General features: G+C 43.3%; 1 protein-coding gene across 1 annotated transcript in view; it reads left to right on the top strand.

Annotated features, from left to right (window-relative positions):
• bsnb (bassoon (presynaptic cytomatrix protein) b) overlaps window positions 1-19,122 on the top strand; it is a 67,485-nt gene that overhangs the window by 38,669 nt on the left and 9,694 nt on the right. Inside the window, exons 4-5 of the mRNA XM_053484094.1 lie at window positions 11,137-11,607; window positions 12,085-18,223. Coding sequence (XP_053340069.1) covers window positions 11,137-11,607; window positions 12,085-18,223 — 6,610 coding nt within the window. The remainder of the gene's footprint in view (window positions 1-11,136; window positions 11,608-12,084; window positions 18,224-19,122) is intronic.

Genomic DNA, 19,122 nt, shown 5'->3' with positions numbered 1-19,122 from the left:
GTGATGACCGGCGTTCAATCGGCTGCCAGCGTGAGGGAGCAGAGCATGCCGGGAAAGGAGGCGTGTGCACGCAGTCCAGGTCGTTAATGCAACGCACGTATGTGCACGCTGTCAGAGTGTGTGTGTGTGTGTGTGTGTGTGTAACATAATGTATTCGAGAGTGAATTATTAACGAGTCAGATAGATGAGAGATGAGTGTTACACTTGAGGAGGCCACTAGTAAAGAAACCATCACTGTACACTGTATATGGCAAATATTTGGCAAGCTGCAGTATAAAGGAAGTAGTTTTTCCTTCTTATCAACCTCTGATGGTGATGTGTTGATATTTATTTGCACGTTTCTCCTAATTGATGTCTAGAAAAGGAAATTCTTAGCAGCAAGTCAGCGGTCTTTAATCATCAGCAACAATAATAACAATAATAATAATAATAACAACTCACTAAAGAAACATTGGCAGGGGTGGGGCCAGGCATCGAGACCACGTAGGTACGTAACAACATCATGGGTTATTTCTTGGGAGAACAAGATAAACAATCCTAGATGAATCTTTTCCCATTTTTTTTAACCCAGTGGGTAATTATGTTTATTTATTCATGTATTTATTTAATTATTTATTTCCAGGATTGAGCTCTTTAATATCGTTGGCGTGCTCCGGGTCAGCGGCGGCGGCGGCGGCGGCGTGAACACAGCACAGCAGTGAGATCTGAGACGTTATTGCGCTCATTATTTTGGAAATAAACACAATTTGTATACAAGAGTCTGTGCTCGGTGTTATCAGGGTTGCCAGATTAGTCAATTTAAAATCTTTCAGAGTGATCATAATGCTTGCGTAGAATCACATTACAGTACACACACACACGGTCTGTCTGAGGAACACCTTCAAGGCTCTACATGGAGCCGTGTTAGAGCGGGCTCACGTGTGGGGTGGGGGGGCGTATGGGGGGTTCTATACATATGGACACCCTCTCACACTCTTCCGGACACTACAGGCCATTTGGGGACACCAGTCAGCCTAATCTGTATGTCTTTGGACTGTGGGAAGAAAACCAGAGCACCCGCTTTTCAAGCACAGGGAGAACACGCAAACTCAATGCATGCAGACCCCGAGGCGGAAATCGAACCCGGACCCTGGAGGTGTGAGGCGGTTTGACAGTGCCAACCACTGCACCACCGTGCCGCCGCTTATAGCTCATTTTTGTCTAATATTTATGTTGGTGGATTGAGTCTTATGTTGGAGGAACAAGAAAAACTAATCTGCACAGTGATGATAAAGGGTTTTGTAGAAATCAGCAGCAGCAAGAAACGAATAATAAACAAGACACTAATGATTTGGACCAGTGTGGTAATTTGCACGTGTTCGTTAGGCTTGACTTAAATTCTTTTCTTCAACCTCTCGTCATAATTTGTTCCATTATTGGAAAAAACTTGTGTAACACCTCTGTGTGTGTGTGTGTGTGTGTGTGTGTGTGACCTGCGAGTGTCCTGCTGAGTCGAAAGTTTTAACATCTTTGATTAGAACTTTTAATTGCCACTCTGTTAAAAAAACAAAAACATGTGGTTGGATCGTTGTATGGATGGGGCGTCCGTCAGCGCGCTGGGTGAGGTGGTGACCTGGAGCGGTCCTGTGGTGACGCCGGCTCTTTAATGGCTGCGTGCTAATTAAAGTTAAGGGCTCCTTAATGATCGCTGTTTAATGAGATCACCTCTCACTGCATTCCTCCGCCACTTTTTACTAACCACTTAAAAAAAAAAAATTAAGGAATTAAAAAAACCCAATCTCTTGCAGTTTAATCACAATTTACATGTTGACAGCTAGCTAACAGGCTAGCTATTAGCGATGACAGAGAGATGGAGCGCTTTTACAATTTCATGCATATTCATTAATCCTGGGAATATGTTTAAGTGATTAAAGAAGACAACTGACTTTAAACTAAGAAAAATGACGTTTTATTCTGAAAGTAAATTCTAGTAAGTAAATTCTGAAAGTAAACTCAGTGTCTCCTGTAGACGCGATTACCATCCTGTGCAGGGCTCCCTCTTGTGGCAGGACTGAAAACCGTATCCTTACCGCCTATATGAAACCTGCACACATTCTGAGCTGTAATAAAGGAATCACACACGTGTGCGCTTTGATTTCCGCCATGTCGAGGCTGTGTGAAGGCCGACATTTCAGCTCTGTGTATTTCCCTGTGTGTACAGTGGACGCATTTCTTTTGGGAGTCGATGTGAAACTCAGCACGACAAGGCAGCACCATCTGTTTAGGCCTTTTCTCAATCCGTGTGTGTGCGCGTGTGTGTGTGTGTGTGTGCAGTTTCTTTGTACCAGTGCTGGGGGAATCGTGTTATGTGTGTGAATGAGTCATCGTACATGCAGTGGAAAGAAAATGGTAATCCATTACCGGCTCGTAGAACACAGTAACTCAGTACCGCGACCCCCTCACATGGGCTTTAGGGTAATAAAACACACTCACACAGTCTCTTTCTCTCTCTCCTGTTCACCCTATTCTGTTTTGGTATGGCACATTTACACATACACGCTGAGTCTCATTTTTCATCCGTTTAATGATGTGTTCATGGTCGAATTAAATGAAAAATTTCTGCCAGGTTTAGAAATGTTACAGTAAGGCTGAGTTTCAGGAAACTTACAGGTGCGTGCAGTCAATCAACCAAATCGGGCATAGATTACATGATTAAAGTTACACCCGGTTTACAGTTAGCCACACCCACAAAACTCTACTAAAGGAAAGCACGATTATAGAGCACAAGCATGACAGTATGCGACACGTGGCTGTCAGGTCACTGGCCTACACTAGTCAAGAGTACACCGCATACCAGTACAGCAGGAGCTCCACTTCATCTGAAGTTCTAACCAGATACACAAAACTCAGAATACAGGGAGCAACATGAAGTGTACACGTCTACTGAGATTTCTCCTTAAGTCACCATTATGACTTTTGTGCATGACCTCGCTATGGCTACGACTCGTGTTCGCGATTGTTAAAATTGTTTGACTGACTGGCCAGTGTTTTCTTTAATGACTAAAACCCTGCCTTTTACCTGCTACTGTGTTCGCCATGTTATAACTCCTGACTGTGGCGTCTTCCAATAATGCAGCTCAACCCCTGCAGCACATCGGCCACTACAGACACATCAACTCATCCTCTCCTCTTATTTTGGTGGGTATTACTTCTGAAAACTAAAGCTTACATTTACAGATTGGTTAAGGGATCACTTCTGCTCAAGTCGGTAATATTTGCCCAAATTTTTCGTCAAATTGGTGAGTGTGATAAATTCTTTATGATCTGTTCTCTGCTTTGACTGGTAAGAGGGAGGGGCATAGCTAAATATCATTATAATGTCGGAAATTGTTAATATTGGTACAGATTACGAGCATAACCCGTTCCGGAAGTGGGCTCGTATTCCAAAACACTTGTAAACCAAATTTCATTTTCCCATAAGAAATAATGGAAACTTAAATTATTCGTTCCACAGCCCAAAAAAAAAATAAATACATAAAAATAATTAAAGGGGTCATACAGGCCTACATGCACTTTTTTAAGCCATTTGGTCTGAACTGTGTGTTAGGAGAGTGCGTACACAACCACTCTACGATGATAAAGAGCCGCCCAGTGGTTTTCTTTTCATTTATTACAATAACATGCTCCTTCTGAAATCAGGCCAATCGCAAATGCCTTGCCGTGTGACGCCACACCGACAGAGGCCGCTCCTACACAAGTTGATTGACACTGGTGTTTTAGTAAAGACCCGTCCCGAGTGAGAAGAAGCTGTCGGCCATTGTTTTTCGCCGCTGGAGCAAAATGGCGCCTAAGCGAGTGTTGTGTACAGTTATTGGGTGTAATAGCGAACACAGCAGTCGTCATTCACTACCTAGGGTTAGTGACCTAGGGTACCTACCTAGGGTTAGGGATCTGAGCCACTGAGGACGCAGTGGCTGAATTTAGCAGAGGTCATGAGCATTTAAATTAGCATGTACTGAAACAGGTTGCTGAGAACAGAGCTAGTTTTTTTAACACAATCCTTTTGAATTTTTAATTAACGTATAATACAAACTTTTCATTAGGTCCCTAAAGATCATATTAACATTTAATGAAAAATGGGATGTGTAGGACCTTAAATACAAAATATAGAGTAAAAATAAAACAAATTAACCTGCACTTTACCTTTTACAAAAAAGTAAAAATAAATCCAGACAGATAAGTGTTTCCGTTTACGCACGCAACGCTGTGTGTGAAAAAAATGCGTTTCACAATACAAAAAAATCACATTAAGATCTCGCCTCTGGAACCGATTACATTTGTATGCCGAGGTGACCAGTTAATCATAATGAATTTAATTAATGTTTCTTAAACAAATCTAGTCAAACGCAACATTAGGACAGATTTCATGACGAGGAATAATCCTAGGGAAAAACAAGAGTATTGTCGCCGCAATTTTTAGGCAGTTATCACACAATGCACCTTGTTAAAAGACAAAGTAACGGATGTTGTGGAGATAGCTGGCCAAGGAGTGATGTCCGGGTGGGCCTGCTCCGTCCGATCCTGTCCCCTTCTGTCTCTCTGCCCTGCTGTGTATCACTTCTGAGACTTTGTGGTTCGTATGAAATGTGTAACAGGAAGATGCTCAAATTCTCAATTAATTAGCACATCAATAGCCGAAATCATTAGCATTTCACATAAATATTCAGGAGAGTACTTCCTGCACCTTTTTTTACGAGAGGATTGAGAGTGTGCCAGAGTGTACGAAAGCTGGTCAGATGTTAGAGTGTACAGTCATGCATAGTTAACACATGCAGGTGTGTGCTTACACACACACACACACACACACACATTCTCCACCGAGGTCCACCTCGTTTTAATTTCAGTTTGAAAAGGCAAAAAGGCCCAGATGGTTGGCTGCAAGGCATGTTACAGCGAGCAAAAACGGCACCTGTTTATATTTAGATCATGCGTGGTGCACTCGAGGGAGATAAAAAAAAAAAAGAGAGAAAACAATCCGGAGGCATCTGGCTGGCGCGCTAAAGCCTTCCTCAGCCTCACTTTATTTTACGTCCAGAGCCTCAGCAGCAGCCGAGCGGAAAGCGGTACAAAGTGTGCCAGGCTTCTTCAGCCTCCTCTTAGCCTTCATCTGCTTCTTCACCCACTTTCCTCTGAGAGCTGTTACTGTAATGATAGTTCCTTCAGCCTCTTTCTGCTTTACCCTGTCGAGAGGAGGACTGTTAACTCACCAAAAACGTTTGACAGTGGGACTTCTTTTCCCATTTCCGTGTGTGGCACTAAGATAGAGTTCAGCTCTCACCTTCTCACAGGAATACAGATATTCTTACTGCATTTGAGGAAACTATCTCTACCTCCTTATGTTCTGTGTGTGTTTTGTTTCGGTCTCTGTGTTACGCAATCAGAGTCCCATGCACCATTACGCCTGCTAATCAGCCGCACTGGCCCGGCCCACACAGTTCCCATAAGCAATCAAATAAACACACGCAAGATGTCCAGGTTTTCTCTCCACGGCGCCGCAGACTGCTGCTTTTTTAATGTCAGCTGAGGTTTTTCCCATGCTGGAAGGAGCGAGGGATTCAGATTCACATTTATCCATCTGTCTCATTTTAACAAGCGAAACAAGTAAAATGAACTGATTAGGGCTGGAGCTTAGTGAGGAATGGGGGAGGTGAACATAGGATGAGTAGGCAGAAAATTTTTTTTGCATAAAAAGTAAATGTGGCATCGCAGACTACCAGAACTCAATAATTCAATAACTTTAACTTTCTGAGCTGAGTGCAAATTGGATCTGTGTAAAAGAGGAATAAAATCTAGTGACTCAGTACAATTACTCAGTTGAATGACAGATAGAACAACTCCATAGAAAGATTTAATAGAATGACAGACAGAAACACTTAGTACTTCAGCAGATCGAACAGCTTGGTAGAATGATTTAACTGAACAACAGATTTAACAGCTCAATAAAATGCGGAATAAGATGACTCAGTTGAATGCTGCTCAGAATGATTCAGGAAAACGACGCAAGATAAAACGACTCAGAAGAATGGCTCAGTTAAATACTGCTCAGAATGATTCAGGAGAATGACTCAGTTAAAAAACTCATTAAACAATTCAATAAAATGACTCCGAGAATGACACAGGTGAACACCAACCAACAACTCAGTAGGATGACTCATTTGAATCATTCTTAGAATGATCCAGGGCAATGACACAGTTGAACAAGAGATTGAACGACTCATTCTATTGAATCAGTTAAATGCTACTTAGAATGAATCAGTATAATGACTGTACAATTTTGCTCCTCGCTCATTTAAGAGAGCTCACTTGGAATGCAACAGGTGTGTGAAGGGGTGAGGCCACTCAATCTGGCACAGCTGGCAGCAGATAATTATTTGGGGACCTCCGGCATGGAACCTGTTGCTCCTGAAGGACTGCATGAGATGCCCCGGCACTTTCAGTTTTATTTGGAGCCAGCCATCTTGTCTCAGCTGCTGTAAGAGTTAAGGCCCCCTCTCCCCAGTCCGGATCGCCACTGCTAAGAAGGACTGGATGGGACAGGCTGGTCATGACTGCAAACGTGCCGCTAAGAAATCTGAGAGAGCTGTCTACGGAAGCCCACTTCGCCACTCTGCCACTGCCATCGCTCACCAGACATATTCCTACATGCCAGCTGGCCAGTGCTTCTGACCTGCACGTGCACCAACCTCACCTCTGTATTTTGGGAGGCTAAAAGGACATAAATAGAGGTATCTCCTAAGGAGAAACAACTGCAAAATAGTGCTGACCTGCTGTGTGCTTCATAACATTTATGAGGAAGATGATGACAACTTCATTGAAGCGCATCTATACAGGCATGTTAAACACACAGCCTCCTGTTTGGGATTTACCTGGGCTTGGTAATGCAGAAGGGGTAGCATTCTATGGAGCTGCATTAATGGAGTACATTAACATAGGGAACAAGTGACTGTTTTTGTTATAGCTCCACTGACACAGTTTTATAACATCTAAAATTTTAAGGTTTTAAGTTGTACTATATGTTCTCTGTTGACTGCGGATACTGAAGCAAACCTTTTCATTTAAAAAACCTGTTATTAAAAAATAATATCACATAACGAGAAAAAAACATTAAAAACTACATTAAAAGGGTTCCTATTATGCTTTTTCAAATAAGATCTTTCATGCAATGTGTCATGTAGCGGTATAAATTGTGAATTTAGCGTGTTTGTTCTCCACGCCCTGTGTGTTCTCCACGGGTGCAATTTTTTTTCCTTCCCCTATGTATTATTTGTATTATTATTCATTTTCATCTATTAATTTTTTACTCAGTAGTGAATATGATTTAAAATGTAGTGAAGTACAATACTTTAAACAAAACAGACTTAAGTAAAAGTAAAATTACAGATTTTTAAAACTATTTTAAAAAGTAGATTTACACAAAAAATCTACTCAATTACAGTAATGCAAGTAAATGTAATTCATTAATTTACACCTCTGGCCCACGGTCTACGTCGCGAACAACTTGCCCGCCATCTTACAATTAATGTTACTCTTGTCAATGTGACCGAGCATTCATGCCTAGTTCGCTTAAACACTTTGTAATATAAAAAAAGAATAAAAACGAGCACACAAAATCCTTTTTAACTGTTTATTCTCCACCATTCAGCAAAACTGAACTCTAATACTCGCGAAGTGGCAAGGCGCATGCGCACTTCGCATGTTTGGATATATTTTTTCCCTCGGGGCTTGCCGCTAATAACAGCATAACAGCTCTAATGCTACCCCCTTCCCGCTACGGCAATCCTCGAGGGGAAAAATGCATCCACACACGCGAAGTGCGCATGTGCCTTGCCTTTTCCCTCACCTGCCTTCGAAGGAACAGCCGGGAAAGAGCGGGGGCAGGGAGGAGTAGTAATGGTGGACCAGCGCTGCCGTTATTTGTTTGGACGAGAGAAGAGGAGATTGCCGTTGATCATTTTCTTTCGAAGATTTTTTAACCGGAATTATCTTTGACTGGACATATTCTCTGGACTTCTCATCCTCCGTCATCGGCCTCTCGGACTTCATTAACCCCGGTGAGACCGAACCATACTCGGTATACTCGGATAACACACATACAGTAAACACGGACTTCGGACATTTTCCACTCACTCGCGTTTTCCACTCACATACACATACCGTTTATTATATATAGTTTGTAAATATTGTTTATATCTTTGTTTGGTTGTGATGCACCTTTTTCATTTACTTTATTTAGTTTTGTATAATACACATTTGCTTTATCGACTTGTTTGTGTTTGTCCTTTTTGCTCACCGGCCTTTTAACGCAACACCGACACAAAGATAAAAGACCACTCGATTTTTGTAGCCACAGTTAATATAAAATTACTGGACTGAAGCACTGCTTTAAAATAAAGCACTGAAACCCCCCAGGGTTGTGTTTTGAGCCCCCTGCTGTACTCTTTGTACACGTATGACTGTGTGGCCACTACCAGCCCCACCACTATCATTAAGTTTGCTGATGACACCATGGTGTTAGGCCTGATCTCTGCCTACCTGAAGGAGATTGGGAATCTGGAGAACTGGTGCCAGAGGAACAACCTCCTTTTTAACGTCAGTAAGACAAAGGAGTTAATAGTGGACTTCAGCACTAAGCAGGAGAGGAACTAACAGACCCCCATCATCAACGGAAGCCCGGTGGAGAGAGTGGAGAGCTACATCACACAGGACCTGTCATGGTCCTGTCACATCAACACCGTGGTGAAAAAGGCCCGACAGCGTCTCTACCACCTCAGATGCTTGAGAGACTTTAGACTGCCCTCCAAGGTACTCAGGAACTTTTACTTCTGCACGATAGAGAGCATCCTTATGGGAAACATCTCAACCTGGTTTGGGAACAGCACCATGCAGGACAGACGAGCTCTACAGTGGGTGGTGCGATCAGCTGAGCGCATCATGCGCACCAAGCTCCCTGACCTGCACTCAACCTACAGCAAGCGGTGCTAAACCAAGGCCAGGAAAATTGTGAAGGACCTCAACCACCCCAGCAATGGACTGTTCTCTCTGTTGAGGTCAGGAAAGCGATTCCGCTTCCTGAAGACCAACACAGAGAGACTGAGGAAGAGCTTCTTCCCGCAGACGATACAGTAGTTAGTGACCTAGTAAGCCAGTGTAAGGGTAAAACTACAAACTACAAAGCACTTGTGTAAGTCGCTCTGATTAAGAGAGTCTGCCAAATGTTGAAATGTAAATGTAAATGTCAACATTTGCCCCATACTGTAAGTCCAAGCAAAGCATTTGTGTCAGCTTCCATCTTTTACAGCAAGGCTTAATTCAAGAAACTCATCTGCCCTTTTCAGTTAATGCAGCAGCTCCACACTGTTGTTCTGCTTACATTTACCTGGTGACAAGAATATATATTTCAATGCTTGCATAGCATCTGGCGTGACAGACCATTATAAAGGAATACACAGCACAACAAATCTTACCCCGTCTGGCTAGTTATGATGAAGACACAGTGCTTTGAGACAGAGTAGGTGTTGGCCTGCGTCAGCCATTCATGGCAAACAGCTCTATAAACAGCATCAAAACAACAAGAAACCAGTGATGTGAAAATCAAGCATGTCCACTGAAGCATGCAGTGTTAGCCCTATGTGGAAGTAGAATAATAACGTTGCCTACTGTCATCCTGTCATCCTTCCCCTTTACTTCCTGTGTTTCTGTGGCTAAGTTTAAGGTGCCAGTCAGTTAGAATGCCGGTCCATTATCAAAAAGGTCTAAGTGGGACTTCATCTGTAACCAATCAATGCCGCTTTGCTTCATTTGATCCATGTACTCCTTTTTCTTTTTTGTTGTTGTTGAGTTTATAGTTAATCTGCTCGATGTCTCTTTCGTACTAAGCTTTAGCTCTCTTACGCTGTATTTGCTCGAACCCTGATTTTGTACTGAAAGCTGCCTCTAGTTTCTTTTGAACTACTGTGAAGTGAAAGGTGACAGTTTGTTTCCTTCCTGGCCCACTCCTGTTTTGATTTAATTAGATTAATTAGACACTAAATTATGTAGCTCTGTTTTAAAAAGTTTTAGTTGGTCCCAAGTAATCCCACTCCCAGCCCCTGCAGCAGGGTTTGGCTCTCGATCAGCAAGGAATTGGTGGTGCTGTGCAAACAGGTTTTTAGGCTAAGAGCCAGTTCTTTGGATATCAAAACTAGTTCAAGATTAACCTCTAGCACTGAACTGGTCCTGAAACTGCCTCGGTGGAAAAGGGGAGACAGAGAATCCAGCATGAAACAATTATTAAACTTTATCCCTCATAGCTACTAAAGTACTGCAGGAAACTTTACTCTGTAACCCCCCATGGTTCTGTAGAGTGTTTACCTGTGTGCTGTGACCTCCAACGTGGTGTTGTTTTGTTTGCATTTACTTGTTCGGATAGTTTTTGTGTTACACCAGGCATGGTGGTGAATATGATCTGAAATCTTGAATGTTGTTTTTCATTTCCTCAGTTTTGTTTGTTTATATTTGTGACATCTACATGGTGGATATAAATAGGCTGGGTTTTTGACACAGTCTTATCTTTTTTGGTTCTACCCTTTTCAGACAGTGTGTTGATAGTAAAATGATCTCTAGACTGATATGTGTCATGATAGAGGAAAAAGTTTATTAGCTCTTATGGTGGAGAGGTGTAGTCATGGGAGCGTCTGCAGGCTGATCTATCAATGTTGGTCATGTTCTACTGATTCTTATCACTAAAATAGCAAATGATTATTCCGGAATGGCAGTTTGCTTTTTGAGAAGTTGTTTTTTTAAACAATTTATGCTTACACATGGGGTATTAAACATGTCCATGTTAAACTTGAAGAAGGAACAAAGTCATTAAGAATGTATCTGATAAAAGGTCACACTCCTAGACCAGGTCCAATTATGCTGGGCTTGGCTGTCAGTTTTGCCTGACAAAATTCCAGAAAATTTTATACAAAAGAGAAAAAGGAAGAGAGACTATATTTGAACCTTGATGATTAATATTGCTCTGACAATTTATTATGTCTTTTAATGCCCTGGGATGGAGATTGAATGTGTTAAAGCTCTTTGATTCTTGGTCATTTTGTACTTTTATATTTCCAGAAGAAAGAATGGCTCTGCTTGACATGTCAGACACAGAGAGCCATTTCAGGGGATTTAGGGGACAGCCCATCTCCTGTTTCTCAGCCAGTGGGATCTCCCCGAGCGACTGGTCCGTCCACCCAACAGCAGGCCCAACTGAGGCCACCCAGTCAGCAAGCAGGGGTGAGGCATGCCGGTCCTCAGCAGCAAAAAACACCTGGTGCCCAAGTAAGTGGTTCTCTCCCTTCTGCCAAACAAGGAACACCACAGAGCAAAGGTCCTGCTCAAGCATCTCCTGCCAAGACAGCCCTTACTCAACCTGCAGGCAAAAACAAGGCAGAAACTCGCAAACAAGAGCAAGGCATTAGCAAGAAACAAGCAGTGTCCAAAACCGAGAAAGAAGGTGATATGAAAGTGATCCATAAAAAAGGAACACAGGAAGTAAAAGACCAGAAGAAAAGTAGTGACTTACAGAAATCTAAACACCATGACGTGAGTGACCCTCTGTGTCCTCATTGTCTTTGTACTCATCTTCCATAATCAGTCTAGTCATGACTTTGGCATGATTTAATCGACAACTGTCCTGCATGAAAAGCCATTATCACCAAAATCACCATTTATACACTTGTACTACAAACTAAAATTTCATCAATGTCATCACTTACATTCTGTCATCTGAAAGGGTAATTATTGTTTACATGCCACGTCATAATTGTAATGCTAATTAGTGAACAGAAGTTTAACGAGAACATGTCATGGGTAGTGTTAAGAGCTATGAAAGACATGGTCATTATTTCTCATTACCTTTACACATTCCTTAACCTTCATAGGTCACAGTGTGGTACTTGCAGGCTTTAATACTGTTGCATGGATATGATTTATGTAACGTGCATGCTTATGGTATGTAAGGTTTATTATGATTTTGAAATAGTGGATGACAGAATACTTTTTCATTCTTTTAATTCACAGGATTCCAACAAGTCTAGTACTCAGAGTCTGAGTGACACAGGCTACTCCTCTGATGGCATTTCCGGCTCCCAGGGTGAGATTACTGGGCTCATCCAAGAGGAGGGAATTAAACTAAGCGAAGGAGGCTTGTCTACCCAACGCAGTCCTCCCAGCCCCTCTGAAATAAAAAAACTAGAAAGCTCCATGCGACCGCTATTGCAGTCAGAAGCGGCCTCTGAAGTTGATAAGCAGAGACCACAGTCGCTATCCATAACACAAGACCAATTTGATTCTGATGGGGAAGTATCCGATGACCTTAGTTGCAAATTACGTCATGACTACGTAGAGGATAGCAGTGAAAGTGGTCTGTCACCTTTACCAACCAGACAGAAAGCACAAAAGGACCTAACAGATGAGGACTTTATGAGAAGACAGATTTTGGAAATGAGTGCAGATGAGGAAGAAATGGTAGAAACTGAAGGTCACGTGAAAATGAAGAAGAGTCATAAACACAGTGGTGATCTGGGGAAAGAGAGGCGACGGCTTACACAGCAATCTAACAGTTTTGAGGATGACACTAAAAGTACTGATGGTACATACAAGTCCAGTGATGGGGATGATATGATGGGTTCACAAGGAGGCCTAAGACGATTTAAGACTATAGAACTGAATAATACTAACAGTTATAATCGTGATTTAGAACTTAGCACAGAGCATGATCTTAGAGAACCTGAGCTTGAAATGGAAAGCCTCACTGGATCACCTGAGGAAAGGTCAAAGGGAGAGTACTCCTCGACCCTTCCTGCTACTACACCTAGCTATACATCTGGCACCTCTCCCACATCTGTGTCGTCACTGGAGGATGACAGTGATAGTAGTCCTAGCAGAAGACAAAGGCTCGAGGAGGTTAAGCAGCAGAGAAAAGCAAGGCATCGTTCTCACGGTCCACTGCTACCAACAATTGAAGACTCATCTGAAGAAGATGAATTGAGGGAAGAGGAAGAACTCTTAAGAGAACAAGAAAAGATGAGAGACTTGGAACAGCAAAGGATACGCAGCACAGCCCGGAAAACAAAAAGGGACAAGGAGGAACTCAGGGCGCAGAGACGCAGAGAGAGGTCTAAGACTCCACCAAGCAACCTGTCACCAATTGAGGATGCTTCCCCAACAGAGGAGCTTCGACAAGCAGCTGAAATGGAAGAACTTCACAGGTCATCCTGTTCAGAATACTCTCCCTCTATGGACTCCGAGGCAGAAGGATTTGAAGGGGGCTCTAAACTTTACAAGTCTGGGAGTGAGTACAATCTTCCAACTTTTATGTCTCTGTATTCGCCTACAGAAAAAACATCTGCTCCATCACCATCTACTGTGCACAAATCATTAAAAAGTGCAGAGGAGGTTTATGAGGAAATGATGAGAAAGGCAGAGATGATGCAAAAACAGCAGGGACAGCAGGGGCGACAAGGACAGCAAGGGCCTTCCAATTTAGAAAATAAGCAGCACTTAAGAACAGGAGGAACATCTTTGAGTCCAGGCACAAGCCCCACACAGATGTCAGCACCTGTATCATTTTCAGAAAGTGCCACTAGTGGGAGAGGGACACCCAAGGTTAATGATGCACAACAAAACCAGGCAAGGATAACTACCCAAACCACCAAAATTTCACAGTCTCAGCCACAAGTGCGTCAGCCTGCTCTAGGACAGCAACAAGTGCGACTTGTCCAGGGTCAAGGTGCTGACACAACCTCTAAATTGTACTCTCCTTTCAAGGGTTCCAGCCCTCTTACATCACCTTCTTCATCTCCTACACAAAGTCCCACTCATACAAAAGTTCATGGTCATACATCATCGGTACCATCTACACCCCAAGGGTCCCACATTTCTCCAAGAACTGGGACCCCTCGTCTTGCAAGACAGCAGTCCTCCCAAGAAGCCCCAGTGATGGTGATAACACTAGGATCAGGCACTACTACTCAGCCCCCAAAACCAATAACTGTAAATTCTTCTACATCCCCGCTTTCTTCACCAATAAGTAGCCAACAGCAACCAATTTATCGGAGCCAGTCTCCTGTAACAAGTTCTCCTACATCAACATCAATGTCTCAGCTCACCTATCAGAGAGGACAAACAGCTGAAAGAGTTACTACTGGGTCAAGTACTCCCTCCTGTGCAGCTTCTCAGAGCCATAGATCAGAAAACATTCAACTGTGTAAAATAACCAGTGTTCCAGGAACTGCTAAAGTTATTGAGCAAGGAACAGTGACCCAAAGCGCAAGTGTTGTTGATCTTAGAGCAATGAAGCCTGCTCCGATTATCATGACAGACCATGGTATGGATCTAACATCGTTGGCATCTGATACACGGAGATATTCAGTTGATACAGACCAACCTCCAAGTCGTCATACAGCAGTACAACCGCTAATTATGAACCTAAATGCACAGGCGCAACCTTATGTGACAACATCCACACCAACAACAGTTAGTGTTACTGTGGCAGCTTCTATGTTCATATCACAACCTAAGCACCCAATGGTTTATGGAGATCCACTGCAAAATCGTGTCGACTTTGGTCAGGGTACTGGATCAGCTGTTTGTCTTTCCCAACCAAGACCACCAATGACAGACCCATCAATTCCAAAGATAGATGCATGTCTAGAAGATCTTGAAATTCAACAACAGCAGCTTCAAAAGCAACAACAGAAGCTCCAACAGCAACAAGAGCTCCTTGAGCAACAGCTCCAACAGCATCAACAAAATGCAGCTTCTTTTGCTCGTTTCAATTTAGCAAACCAAGTGCAACCAATGTTGTTAAAGAAAGACCTAGTGGTATGCCAGACCAGTGGTGGAAGCACACAAACAGTGGTAAGTGCCATTACTAAAGTATCCCCTTTACCACCACAGCCATTAACAAGCTCTGTGTCTCCTACCCCTACTGTCGGCCATGACATATATGGTGGGGTTGCTCTGGAGCTAAAAAATAAGCCCACTGCAGCTAACCTCTCCACAGGAAAGCCCCATGTAATGATGGTACAGTTAGATGAGAGTAGTTCATCACGAGGGGGTACAGTTACCCAAATAGTTAAAAGTGAAGATGCACCTCCAGCACCAGAAGTCCTTGATCTTACTGGACAGATCAAATCTGAGAACCAAGTGGCCTGCTGTGATGTTGTTTACCAGTTGCCTTTTGCTGGTAGCTGTTCAGCTCCTTTTGGTCAGAGAGGCAAAACAAATATTTCAGAGTCAAGTTCTTCTACAGAGCCTACCCCAGCTCCCCATCTGCAAACTCAGCTAGAAAAAGATGGTTACCAGCCGGTTAATATGCAAGGGGCACCAGAGGAACATAAAACTTTTAGCATGGCTCCATCTGGACGACTTCCACCATCAATGTCAGACACCAACCTTGCAGAAACAGGACTTCAGTTCTACCAAAGGACAGATCCTGGAGACCTAGCGGTGGATTTAAGCTCTATGAAACAAGCATATGAAGCAGGATACCTTGGGATGGGTGCCCAATATGGATCCTACACTGATTTGCGTCATCAAGGAGATGTTTCAACCCCACCATTACCTCTGCGCAGATATGGCTCGATGTCTAATATAAGTGGAGACTTTGGCTATCCTTCTCGTGACCTGGCAGGCACTCAAGAACCAAACCTTGCACAGTACAGTGCCACCACTGCCAGAGAAATTAGCAGAATGTGTGCTGCCCTTAACTCAATAGATCAGTTTGGAAATCGTTATGCAAATAGCCCTGATATATTTCAATATGGTGCTGGAAGAGGGGGCCCAATGGGACGGCTTGGCCTTCAACAAGGTCTGACATCAATCAGAGCAAACCTGCTTTATGGACCAGATGGAAGGCCCACAGCACATGGACAAGCACTTACCAATCTAATCAATGCTAGACAGGCTAGCTTGCGGGCCTTATATCCTCCTGCTTTGAGGACTGCTGATGGCATGATATACTCTACTATAAACACTCCCATAGCATCCACTTTACCAATCACAACTCAACCTGCCCCTGTAATAAATTCTATGCTAAGAGGAGTTTATAAGCCTTATCCTCCAGGCAGTGTGACAGCTGTTCCTTTAGCCAGCCTTAGTAGATTGCCTCATGTCACCCCTAGGATGCCTCTTTCTGCACAGGGACCTTACAGATACCCTGCTCCAACCCATTTCCAAGCAACTGCACCAGACTCTATTTCAGGGGGTGTGCCAACAGCAAGTACCTCCCAAGAAACTCCTGTCTATCTTGGTAAGCCTGCAGTATCTGGCACAATTACATCAGCTGCAACATTACCATCAACACCTAGAGCTACTGTTCAAACTAGTGCTATACCACCCCAACAAACTATTTTAAACCAACAAATATCTCAGGGTCATATGCCAGTAGATGCTACCACAGTTCTTCCTCCCACTCATAGTCAAATTCCACAGTCAATTCAGCAGCAAATACAGGCACAAACCCAGCCTCAAGCATTGACCAAAAGTAAAGATTTGTCCTTCACTCAAGGCCAATCACTTTCTCAGACACAATCCCACTTATCAGTGCCAGACACAGCACTTAGTGGTGTCAATACATCTACAGATAAAGAAAAGGAGAAAGAGGAAGAGCGTTTACGACAACAACAAGAGCAGTTACTGCACATGGAGAGGGAGCGCATTGAGTTAGAGAAGCTTCGCCAGATGCGGCTTCAAGAAGAGCTGGAGAGGGATCGCTTAGAGATACAGAGGCATAGGGAGAAAGAACAACTTCTTGTGCAGCGTGAGATCCAGGAACTGCAGAACATCAAGCAGCAGGTCCTTCAGCAACAGCAGGTTGAAAGAGAAACTCAGTTGGTAATGCAGAGAGAACAGCTGGCCCAACAAAGAATGCAGCTAGACCAAATTCAGGCTCTGCAACAGCAACTTCAGTTGCAGCTTGAAGAGCAGAAGAGGCAAAAGACAGCAGCCGTTGAAGCAGCAGCAGTAGCAGCTGCAGCAGAAGCAGCCGCTGTGTCTGCCGCTACTGCTGCAGCAGCCACAACTGCTCAAGGTGCCATTAATGGAGTGGTGGTTGGTGGAGCCCCTCAAGCAATCTCCATCATCTGTGATCAGAGTGGTAGGGTTATTCCACAAGATGGTCAGAGCTTACAGTTTTTACCTTGCATGGATGGGCAAATGGTTCAAGCACTGGTGTCCACAAGATCAATGCCCAGCTCAGCTTCTGAAATGTCCCTGAGGAACAGCGATGATCAGGGAAATAGCCATGTTATAAAAAAACAGAATTCAATGCCACGTTTGAGGAATGGCACTGAGGAGGACCCTGTGAAAAAAATTGCGGACAGCAGTGTCCAAACTGATGATGAAGATGGGGAGGATCGATTTATGTCACGGCGCAGAAGGACTAGACGTATTGCTGACTGCAGTGTCCAGACAGATGAGGAGGACCAGGGGGAGTGGGACAGCCAGCCAGTGCGACGTCGACGCTCAAGGTACTCCAAACACTCTGAGTCAAATGCAGAAAATAAAGGCGATGCATCTAAAGTGACTTCCAGTATAGCTATTCAGACCACAACTGACTCATCATGTCAAACTGAATCAGATCAGCTGGGCAGAGTCTCACCAGCCATACACATCTCCATGGCAGAGCCATCAAAGGTTGAACTGCTTCACTACATTTCTGCACCAGAGAGGACACACAAGGGAGAGAGCCTAGCCTGCCAGACTGATCCTGAAGCACAGTTTCAAGGTGTGGTTGTTCCTCAGCTCACTGTTTCTACCACAGTCAGCCCGTACTCCACCAGTTTACAGGTAGTTGGTGCCACACCAGCCAAGTTTGAAAGAAGGAAACCAGACCCACTAGACATTGGGCTGCAAGTGCAGCAACCAATTGATGCGCGTCCACCCAAATCCCCACAAGTGTTGTACTCCCCTGTGTCTCCCCTATCCCCCCACCGCATGCTAGAGACAACCTTTGCCTCCAGTGAGAAGCTTAACAGGGCACATGTCACACCCCAGCAAAAGGCCTTCACTACTGAATCACCCAAGAGGCATCAAACAATTCCCAGGCCAATAAAAAGTGTTCAGCGCTCCATGTCAGATCCCAAACCTCTTAGCCCAACTTCAGAGGACCCATCTAAGACCAAATTCTCACTTTACCAGAATCAAAACACTACAGGCAATCAGGTAAGAAATAAATATTAATTGTGTATTTTTAGAATTTATTTTACTGTAGGAATATGTCATATGTTGTATCGCTCACTGGATATTTGCAAAATAATTAAGAACATACAGCTCATGATTCAGAACATGATTCTGACTGTTTCTCCATACCCTGCTTGTTGTCTATGCATTTCGCCTGCTTCTATTATATATTTTTTTTTGATAAAAAAATGGGGTATTTGCATATTCTCCAGGTGCTAGGCCCTGTGGCATTTTCATATAGCTTGTCAGCAGGCAGAAGCACAAATTTCACAGTAGACCAATATTAGCAAATGACATCGCACTTAAAATCATCAATGATTGTGAAAACTCCAAATCAGTCTTTAATCAACTTTGATTCTGTGGCTCTCCACTCTTTCTCTAGACTTTGGCACTTGATTTTCAATTGAAATGCTACTTTTTTTTCATCTGTAAAGATGAATTTGGACCACTGAACAACGGTCTAATTATTCTTTTTCTGTTGTCTCTGGTTCAGGAGTAACTTCATACTAGGAATGCACCAGTTGTAGCCCATTCCTAAATCATCTGTGCATGGGGACTCTTGATGCACTCACTCCATTTCTTGTGAAGCTTTTTCAAGTTCTTGAATTGGCTTTGCTTGATAATGTTTTTAAGGTTTCCATAACCTTTTCCCACCACACATTAGCTTTCCAGTTAACCTTCCATTAATGCTTTGATACAGCCCTCTGCGAAAAGCTATCCCTTTCAGCGATGACTTTTCATGGCTTACCGTTCTAGTGGAGGATGTCAATGATCGTCATCTTTTTTCCCCACATTTCTTCATAATTTTAGTTGAATGCAATTCACAGACGCCCATGATTGGCTATAAAGCTGTGTTTGATGTGAGAGCACCAA

The sequence above is a fragment of the Clarias gariepinus genome, chromosome 23 (assembly GCF_024256425.1).
Source record: "Clarias gariepinus isolate MV-2021 ecotype Netherlands chromosome 23, CGAR_prim_01v2, whole genome shotgun sequence".
Lineage (NCBI taxonomy): Eukaryota > Metazoa > Chordata > Actinopteri > Siluriformes > Clariidae > Clarias > Clarias gariepinus.
The sequence above is the reverse complement of the archived record's forward strand: the minus strand, read 5'-3'. Positions and strand labels throughout refer to the sequence as shown.